General features: G+C 39.9%; 1 protein-coding gene across 3 annotated transcripts in view; it reads right to left on the bottom strand.

The window, feature by feature from the left end:
• Positions 1-10,742, bottom strand: part of vps13b (vacuolar protein sorting 13 homolog B) — a 337,674-nt gene that overhangs the window by 788 nt on the left and 326,144 nt on the right. For all 3 annotated transcript variants that reach the window (XM_086077615.1, XM_086077616.1, XM_086077614.1), the window contains exons 62-67: positions 6,726-6,902; positions 6,485-6,655; positions 4,209-4,385; positions 2,290-2,392; positions 167-335; positions 2-82 (exon numbers count right to left, since the gene is read on the bottom strand). In XM_086077615.1, coding sequence (XP_085933741.1) covers positions 2-82; positions 167-335; positions 2,290-2,392; positions 4,209-4,385; positions 6,485-6,655; positions 6,726-6,902 — 878 coding nt within the window. The remainder of the gene's footprint in view (position 1; positions 83-166; positions 336-2,289; positions 2,393-4,208; positions 4,386-6,484; positions 6,656-6,725; positions 6,903-10,742) is intronic.

The following is a 10,742-nucleotide window of genomic DNA, read 5'->3' as shown; positions in this document are numbered from 1 at the left end:
CCTCTGTGTCAGTGGCTACCGTCTGCTGCTGCAACGTGAGAGTGAGCTGCCCCTGTTGTCCCGCCTCCTGCTGACACTCGACCTGTCAAGGACACAGCTGCAACGTTTAGCGCGCACAGCCACACACACACACGGAAAGTGTTCCTTCAGTCATGCGTTCCTTCACCTCCGTGATGGGGAAGGCCTGCTGCTGCGTGTCCTCACTGAGGCTGACCACAAAGAGGACCTCCGAGGTGAGCAGCAAACATCCAGGATGCTCCTGGCCGGACCCGCTGACGATGGTCACCTCCAAGGCCATGTGCAGCTCCGGTCGCCCTAAAGACTGCAGCATTTTCCTGTGGCCAGAGAGCAGAGGACGTTAGTTATGGAGGACCAAAAATGAATGAATCCCGTTTTTTATTTTATTAATAAAAAATAAATAAATTCATTTGTACTTTTGTTTAATTTTTTATTTTTTATCCATTTTTACTTTGATTTTTTTTATTAATTTTTCTTAATTAAAATAAATAAATATATATTATATATTGTTTTTATTTCCATTCATATAATTTTTTTGTATTTAATATTTCAATTATATCTATTATATTATTTTCACTTTTATTTATTTTTAATTTAGTCATTTTTGGTCCTCCATTGTTAATCTGTCTTGACGCTTGATCAAAATGCAACAAAGCCAGTTAAGAACATGCTTCCAGTGATTTGTTCGCCGTGCAACTACACGCGGGGGTGGGGCTAAATGCTATATTGGTTGACTGTTAAACAGCTGTAAACAATCCAACGCACTCACCATCAGCCAACCTTTTTTGCTCGGGCCCAACAAATGGCCGTTGTTTACCTCGCGCCGGTCCGAACATTGGAAATATGCCACCAGAAAAGCTCAACTTGCCTTGGGTCTAACCCGCGACCGCTAGTAGGACAACATTTCCCATGATTCTTAGACACGGAAACAGGAAGTAGTTCCAGTTTTGGTATGCTAGCAAATATAGAAAGGAATTTGAATTACAGTAAAGACGACAAGCTGGAAAGTCCATTTACACATAAGGCACTCCCCGATTATAAGGTGCACTGTTGATATTTGATCAAATTAAAGGATTTTAAGTGTGCCTGTGGTTCAAAAAATGTAGTACATACACATCCTATAGACCACACACATTGCCCCAATACACTCAACATACCCAAACAAGTGACAACATGTGTTTGGATACGTCCTGTAATTTACATGTCTACACAACGTGTGTCTCCGATTTCACATGTGCAGATGCGGGATGAATGTGTGAAGGATGCGGAGTGTTTTGGGGATGGCGTGTTTACTTTTGGAAGGCAGGTGCTGCGATTGCGCGGCAGATGTGAGAATGGTTTATTTCTGTTCAATGTAACTGGCCTCCAAGCATCTGACCCTTCAAGTGTCTGGGCTACCTGCAGTCGTAAAAATAATTGATGGGACACCTGATGGAAAGCAGTTTCAGCGCAAATGCAAAAACAAGAACGCCATGAGGGAGAATTCTCTCAGCATTCATGTATTTTTATCCTTTTTTTCCCCCTCTACTAATGTTACATAGCACTAACCTCTCTGGTGTCGACATCTAAGGTGGAATGTTCCAAAGGAATATTGAATTTAAGATTTGCCATTTTCCATCACGGCTGCTATTAAAAATACGTGTTTCATAACTATGGAAACCAAAGGACGTTGGGGAAAGCTCATTATAAAATGCAATCCGCTCTTCCCCTCCGGAGACGAGGGCCTCTAATAAACGTTGTTAATATTAGAAGCATTCCGCCGAGAGGAAACACTGCAACGGAGGCCAAAATGTGATGCAGCGCGGCGTCTCTGATCACATTTCAATCATGCAGAAGCCGAAGGTAACCACGCCCGCCGTGTCCAACATGCAAGCACGTTGACGGAGCGCCAACGCATCTGGCGTGTCCCTCCTCCACGTGAAGGCATCTTTCTGGATCCACTCACAGCTCGCAACTTTGAGCTGCAGGCTTTGGCAGCCTGCTTACAAAAACCTTTTAACATGGCTTGATGAGAACAAGGGAGGGCAGGCTGGCTACCATGTGTGGAATCAAGGTCAAACAGACTTTTCGGGGAGTGGGGTGGTGTTAATGAACCCTTCAAGACAGCCAAAATGATGAGAGGTAAGTGGGAGAAAAGGAACGGCAGATTCTGGAGAGGAGCCAACATAAGCAAAGGCCCACATGTCCCGCTTGAAACGCGCAGCTTCAAGACGGTCAGCGAGGCGTGTGCAGGAACAAGGGATGTGATTTCATTTTGGGGGGGGATCATACCAAACATATTTCAGATGGCTGTTGGGGGCTTCGGCGGATTTCTCCTCTGTCGGCAGGTAAAGTTGCTTAGGAAGCTGCCACAATCCTGCTCCGTGGAGGATACCTGGGAGGAGACGACGGCAAAGCATGTCACATATCGTTGAGGTCAACTACACACGGAACACAAGTTCTAACATGGAGGCAAATCTACATTTGTAAATAAGACAATAAGAGCCAGTGAAGAGGGGGGGAAAAAGGCTGGCAGGATTCTCACTTTAATCTCTGAATTCTGACTTTAAAGCGAAAATTCTGACTTTAAAGCGAAAATTCTGACTTTGTGACGTAAAGCAATTAATTGTGTGTTTGTGTGTGTGTGTGTGTGGGGGGGGGGGGTCAGAAAGTCAGAATTCTGAGAATAAAGTTAGAATTCTCACTTTTAAGTCAGAATTCTGAGAACAAAGTCAGAATTCTGAGAATAAAGTCAGAATTCTGAGAATAAAGCGAGAATTCTGACTTTAAAGTCAGAATTCTGTGATTACAGTCAGAATTCTCACTGAGATTAAAGTCAGTATTCTGAGAATAAAGCGAGAATTGTCACTTTAAAGTCAGAATTCTGTGATTAAAGTCAGAATTCTGACTTTTTGTATCGGCAACGTCCCCATCGTGATAATATCGTATCGTGGTGTTTGGATATCGTTACATCCCTAGTGTAATTAAGAAAACACTTATGTTAATCTAATCTCGCGATAATAATCAACAATTTCAATATGTAAGAAACAGATAAATAATAAAATGCAAGACTATTTCTATAAATCTCTAAGTGTTTCAAATGATCACTTATACAGCATTCTTAGGAAATCCCAATGTGGATCCTTGATCGAAAGGAGGAATTCCCATTTTGTTCTGTTCTCTCTCAAATGAAAACCACGATGTAAGAAAGCAGTAACGCGTCTCTATCCTGGCTGCTCATTACAATGTGGCCAAGTAAGAAAGCCAAGGCCAAAATCAAAAGCAGTCATCCTCAGCGTGGTCATCATCACCATCAACTGTAAGTTAAGAGCATGAAATGTATTGTATATATTTTTTTGGCTGACTTATTTTACATGTGTATGATAGTTTAAGATCTTGAGATGTTATTAAAAGTTGCCATAAAGGTTTTATGAAGCCGACCTTTCGACTCTGGAATGGATGACTTCTCTCTCTTTCCATTATTTTCGAGGAATTTTCCCCCCTTTGTTTCCATCGCAATACGACATCCTCTTTCGCAGTCTGCTCGAAAACAAGACACGTTTGGCATCTGCATGTCCGAATGATTTCATGTGCGTGTGGTCGCTTTTCCCTTCATCGCGCCCTCTGTGTCAGCAGAGTGGCAGCGGCGAGCCAGTGAAGTCATCAAGTGAAACAGAGCCATAAAGAACACAGAGCGCTCCATTAATGATGTCACTCCAGTGGTACTCGGCGGCAGAGCTGAGTGACTGTTTATACAGAGCACTTTTCGACAGCGCAATGAAATGACACAAATCAATGCGGATCATCCCCAGCTAATGCCAACACAATAGCATAATGTTTGCGTTGGGCTCGGAGGGTCGGCGAGAAGGCTGGCCCGGGGAGTCATCGCGCCGACTGGCAGCGGTTCACCGCATTCGCAGTGTGCGGGGGCAATAACACGAGAGTTGCCAAAACACACCACCTGCTGACTTGCTCAACTCGGCCTCCCTGCTGGCTCAAACAGCCACAAGGGTCAATCATGTCAATATGGAAATGCGTATGGAAATGTAAGACTCAAAAAAACAAACAAACAAACAAGCGCTGCACGATACATGTTGAACTGAGCTCTTCATACGCTTAGCTTTCATGTTTCAAGTTTGGTGTGACTGTTAAACACTGTGACAAAAACAACCTTATTTATTTATTTGTTTCAAACAAAGCTTTGAACGCACCATATCCAGTCTGGGAAACCAGTTCAGCTGCTCCTCCAATGGGCTTGGTGAAAACCCCCACAATTCCCTTCCCCATGCCAGAGATGACGCCTTTGGCTTTGCTACCAGCTGTGCTCTGCATCTCCCAGTTCCTTTGGAAATTCTGCATGGGCTGGTCCACGATGCCCGCTATTGCGCCTGAAACAAAAACAAATAGGATTTAGTCTTAGAACTCATCTTCTCATTTTCTCTACGGCTTGTCCTAATTAGGGCAGTTGACTTTGAGTAATGTCAAGTGCTTTGTTAAATAATGCGGCATTGAGAACATACGTCCACGTATATGACAAAACTATGATGCCAAAACACTTTTTTTAATAGCAGGGGTGCCAAAATGACTGCGTGAATTTTGAGTTAATTTAAAGTTCTTTTAACGTCACTATTTTTTTTTTAACACACCATTAATGACCGCCCCTTACTTGGAAAGCTTGTACTGGGGGAATTCCAGTCGCAACGAAGCAGACATGTCCATGTCCAAATTTAGCAGTAATAAATGTCATAATAATGCATATATTTGTGGAGACTGGGGTCAAGATGTATTTTACAATTTTAAAAATGTGCAGAATTTTACAAGTTAATTCATGTTAAAGATTAGATAGCTCTTAATATGAAAAGGAAAATGCACTGAGCTGTCACCGTCTTACAAATGAAAAATGACCTCTACACAAATCAATATCACACTTGTTTTTTACAGTACAGTACATCTTTTTAATTTTAACTAAATTTTATGAATTATTATGAAATTACTGTATCAATGACTAAAAGATGCAAGAGTATGAAAACGTAGAAAACATATTTTATTGTACATTTAGAAGAGATGTAAAATTTGCGATTAATCTTGAGTTAAATATTGAAGTCATGCGATTAATAACGATAAAAAAAATTATTGCCTGACAGCCCTATTTTTTTACTAATTTACTTTACCCGCAAAAACGTTAATGACGTATACTAAAATCCCAATGAATTACGTGAATGATCAAAGCGTTTGTCACATTAAATCAAATTCAGAGCGTCATTTAACTAACTCATTCACTGCCATTGACGTAAAAAATTAATTTGAACTATTTCTATTAGTTTAAAATTTTTTCCACTTTTGTTAACAAGAGTATGAAAACCTAGAATTTTTTTTATTGTACATTTAGAACAGATATAACATTTCTGATTAATCGTGAGTTAACTATTGAAGTCAATAATTAATTACAGTAAAACATTTTAATCACCTGACGCGATTTTAAAAAACGAAGAAAAGATGATTAAAAATTAGGAGCGTCAATTTTTAATAGTATTTAATTGCGTGACGAGTTAACTCACGATTAATCACAAATTTTATATCTGTTCTAAATTCTAGGTTTTTATACTCTTGTTAACAAAAGTGGAAAAAAAAGTTAAACTAATAGAAATAGTTAAAATGAACATTTGACGTCTATAACCGTCAATGGCAGTGAATGAGCTAAAAATATTTTTGTCAAAGTCACCGTTGTGCAGAAAATGTATCTTTAGACAAAAAGCTTGTTTTTTCCTTATTTTTTTCTATTTTCGCTTGATGTCACTCAAATTACCTAATTTCAAATAGTGATTACTGAAGAACGGGATAAGGTAGAAACATACTTTTTTTTCTAATGAAAGAATGGAATCTAATCTTTCTTTTGGTATTCATTGTGTTAATGTAGTCATAGCACACAATATTCTGTTCGCCTTGAAAGATGAGTGAAAATGATCGAAATCGGCTGGCACTTGAGGTTGTTTTTTGGATAACGTTTGGCAGTAAAAGAGTTAGTAGTCTTTCAAAGTCTCCCAAACATCTTAAAACAATACACTACAGGTACAAATACACTACAGTAAACGGCTTACTTCAAAACGCTCTTTTAGTACGTACATTACGTGAAAGGTACATGCGGTAAAATAATGGGCCAACATTTCCCATCTTTGTAGTTCACAAATCCCCTTCAACAGTAGGCTTTCAGAATATTTTCAGTTGAAAATTTAGTAACGCCAGTTTTTGTTTACAACTTAAGGCTTTTGTGGCAGCGAGAGATCTGAGCCACGGTGACCTGAGACTTGTTCTACCAAAGCACGTACCATACAGTACATACAGAGTGTAGGCAGTAATTCGCCACAAAAAAAGAAAAATACAAACGTTCAGTTTTTATGTTAATAAAAAAAAAAAGTGAATAAAAAATTTGCTGTGCCATGAATATGTGTATTTTGGCACCACTTTGACGTGTGTCCAATCTTCATACCTAACAAACTAATGCCAAGTCGTGACAGCCCCTGCCTGAGCCCGTCCCCCAGATTCTCCGGTAACTGCCGTCTCCACTCTTCCTGCCTGATGTAGTGCTCCTCATCCAGAGAAAGACGATCCATGTTTCTGGCCAGGCTGGTTGCCAAGTTGGTGATAGACGTCAGGGTGCCTGCATGGGCACATTTGAACGATCAAAACATTTGAAATGAAAATAAAAGCGTCCCGAACATTCGCGTCACCTTTTGAGATGTGCTTGACGAAAGACGTGGTTCCCCTGGAGACGCCGCTAACAAAAGCGCCGGGTCCGCGTGTCAGACCCTCGTACGGCAAACGGAAGAAATCGGACACGCCATTACCGATGCTGCGCACCAGGCTGGCAGGACTTCCCAGGATCTCCAAAGAACCCACAACCCAGCCTAACACACAAGGAAATGTGATTTGAGTTTTGTTACACACAAGCAGAGGTGGCAAATTCGGGTCCAAAAAGTAAAAACCCTGCCACAGTATGGCTTTAGCCCCACGTGCTAGCTAGCGAGCTCCCTAGCTAGCTCCCCGGGTGTTTGGTTATCTGCTAGGAAGCTAGCTAGCTAGCTAGCACAAGGGGATAAAGCTAAACTGTGGCAGTTTTTTTGGATTTGCCACCAATGCACACAAGATGGACGAATTAAAAACTCATCATGTCCTGAAAACGGTTACATACAGTAAATGTTCTTCCGGAACAAAGAGACAAAAATTGTTGTAGGATGAATTCCCCAAAGCCATACTGACGTGTATGTGTAATGGCCTGATGTCCCAATATTTTCGCCCCAAACAGAAGTGTAGAATGTGATCTTAGTGGAAGCCACAACGCGAAAATAAACCAGCAGCACCTGCTCACAAACGAGCCTCCGGAGTGCTTTAATAGTTTCCTGCCAAAAGCACTTTATAGCGTGTGAGGCTCTCGCTACAAAAATGTTTGACATCCTGATTTTATATCTACACTGTTAACTCTATCATTACACATACAAGTTAAAAGTACAAAGTATCCAGCGGTATAATATACTATCTTCCGAATCCCCTTTTGAGGACGTCTTTATTTATGGCTCAGTGACAATCACACAATGCCTAATGTGTTGTAAAAAAAACAAATTGACATTTCTTGCCGACTTCAGTTCAGTCAGAGGCCTCGAGGTTCATGTAGTTTTAAATAGTTTTGCAGTGGTTTTAGTGAAGCACTAGGCCCAGATTAGAGTTACAATTTACAGTGGCATTACACAATTACACAGTGATATAAAAAGTTTACACACTCCTATTCAAAGGCTAGTTTTTTTTTTTTTATGAAAAAATGAACAATATAAATCATTTCAAATGTTTCCCCCACCATTATAATGACCTTTCCTGTGCAACTCCTTAAAAAAAGCAACGTACAATATATTGCCAAAAGTATTGGCACATATGTACTTAACTCATTGACTGGATTTACTGGATTTTGACTGATTTTGCCCACAAAATATTGTGTTCTATTGCTATATGGAAGCTACCATCAGGACAAAAAGTACATTTGTATCTGTTTCCGTTTTGCAACAATTAGCATTAGAATATAGCTAAGTTTCATCATTGTTCAAAAATGTGTTGAAAACACTGGGGAAAGGAGCTTTTTTGCAACATGCCACTGGTTGATCTCTTATACTCTGCTGCCACCTGATGGCCGTTTTTTGTAATAACTACCATTGCTTTAAGTGACTTCTTCAGGTCAGAGGCTGCATCAAAGTCTACTGAATGCTCGAGCATAAAAAACATAAAAAACAAAACAAAAAACAAATACTGTACGTTTTTGGGACCATGGCAATATTGAAAACAGAAAGTTTTTATACGTTTTTTGGGGGCAAAGGAGTTAAGTGACATCCAATTCTTAATCTTTAGAGTTCAACATGACGCTGGTCTACCTTTCGCAGTTATCATCTCTTCTGGGAAGGAAGTCCACAAGATTTCGGAGTGTGTTTATGAAAATTTGGGACTATTTTTCCAGAAGCGCAATTGTGAGGTCACACACTGGATGTTGAATGAGAAGGCCTGGTTTGTCAGTCTCCGCCCTCATTCGTCTCAAAGGTGTTCTATCGGGTTGAGGTCAGGACTCTGTGCAGGCCAGTCAAGTCCATCCACACCAGATGTTGGAACAGGAAAGGGCCAGCTCTCCAAACTGTTCCCACAAAGTTGGGGGCATGGAATTGTTTGAACGCTTGAGGTATGCTGAACACGCTGAAGCATTCAGTGAAAAAGAAAAAGGATGTTTGAATGTCATTATCTTTGTCTTATGTTGTAATGTGGTAATGCCAGGGATTGTGCAATTAGAGGTAATTAGAGGAAATTGTCAAACAATTTCGTTATCGTCATCGTCTCAATGAATGACCTATATTTAAATTTTCATGAACAAAATCAACTAAATTATCACTGATACCTTCATTTTTGCATTAAAATATATTTTTTTTGTGATGAGCAGTCTTGTGTTTGAAGCAAGCTTTTGGAAATGTGGCCAAAAAGTGCAACCTTCAATGTTGCTGTCGGCCTCTTGACAGCCCCCCTGGCCAGTTTTACAAGAAGAAAACTTTCGGTTCCTGGTAAAGTCACTGTTTTGCCATATTTTCTCCCCTGATGACTTCTTCTTCAATGTGTTGCATCGTATATTTAATGCCTTGGAAATAGGGCTGGGCGATTTGGCCCAAAAATAAATCTAGATTTTTTTCAGTCTTTCAAGACGATTACGATTTTAATCGAATAAAGCCAACAAACATTTATTTAGAGGTTTCATTTATTAAAAAATAATTCCAGTGCATAATGTTCACAAAACAATAATACTTATTCTTAAGGATGGGACGAAATAATGTTTAATATATCGCGATGCTTGTTCACACGATCCGCAGTATCGATCCATTAAGTGGTATCGCGATCCTTAATTGATACCATACATTGCTGTGCAGCGCGCCCGCTGTGCAGTGTAGCTGCATTATAAATAAAAAAATTAAAATATCAATAAAAGCAAAAATATATAAATTTTGAATGGAGTTATAATATAATTGAAATTGTGTACATTGTTCTTGTGTTACGGCTACACAAGGGGCCAGCAAACTTTCCTGTCAAAAGAGCCATTTTAGGCCAAACAAATAACAAAATATCTATGTGGAGCCGCAAAAAACATTTGATCATTGTGATGAAGGAAACTGCAGGATAACACAAAAATATGCTGCATCCAATATGTAGAGAGTCAATTTCTTCTACTGTTCCATTTTTGGATTTTATTGGTAATTTTACAGACTTTTCTGCTGTTCTGTCAAATTGTTGACATTTTTGGCAATTTAATGGACATGTTATGGTCATTTTCTACCCCTCTTCTTCCTTATTGTTATATATTTTATGGCTATCTTTTTGACATTTTGTTCTGCCTTTTTTGCTATAAATCTTCTGACATTTTGGGCAATTTTGCGGACATTTTATGGTCATTTGTGGGAAATCTTTTGTTTTTGGACATTTTATAGCTACTTTTTAAACGTTTTCTTTTCTGCTTTATTTTTTAATAAAAAAAATATAATAATATTAATGGAGAGAAAAAAACATCTCACAAAAACCTGGCAATTGAACAGCAGCATGTAGACTTATTATATCTTCTCGCGATACACGCACGCGCACACAAAAAAAATACACACACTGGACATATGTACAAGCATGTGCATGATATCCATATGCCTACGCCGTGTGCATGTTTAAATGTAGTATTATACATCCTGAAGCTAATCAGTCCCAGAATGCAATGCTTGCCCAACCTAATGATGACTCAGGAAGTGGAGAACATGGCGAGGTGTTGAAATACAAGCAGAAAGCAGGGCTGTGATGAAACACAGCGGAAAAGGAAGAACCCAGCCAGAACAATAATTTCTGATGTGGAAATGATGGGTTAAATCAGACCACATGTGGAGGCTTCGACGAGACAGGACAAACGCACGGGCCAGAGGCTTTCTACAGTCAGGCCTGATCGCCAGACTTCTGCATGGTGACTGCTCAGATTAACCATCATGTATCACGAGTAATCTGTCAAACACAGGGAGGCCTTTTGCCAGGCATGAAGGGGTTCACATTTTGCTTCCTTTCTTGCCTCGAGAGAAGACATGTCAAACTCAAGGCCCGTGCGCCGCGTTCGGCCCCACTTTTGCAGGACAATTGCATCCTGTCCTTTTCTATACCGATTGGCTTCAATGAAGCCAAAATCGACGTTCTTGGAATGT

The sequence above is a fragment of the Leptonotus elevatus genome, chromosome 6 (assembly GCF_054856555.1).
Source record: "Leptonotus elevatus isolate MCC_2025b chromosome 6, RoL_Lele_1.0, whole genome shotgun sequence".
NCBI classification, from domain to species: Eukaryota; Metazoa; Chordata; class Actinopteri; order Syngnathiformes; family Syngnathidae; genus Leptonotus; species Leptonotus elevatus.
Note: the sequence above shows the minus strand (reverse complement) of the source record. Positions and strands in the feature narration are given on the sequence as shown.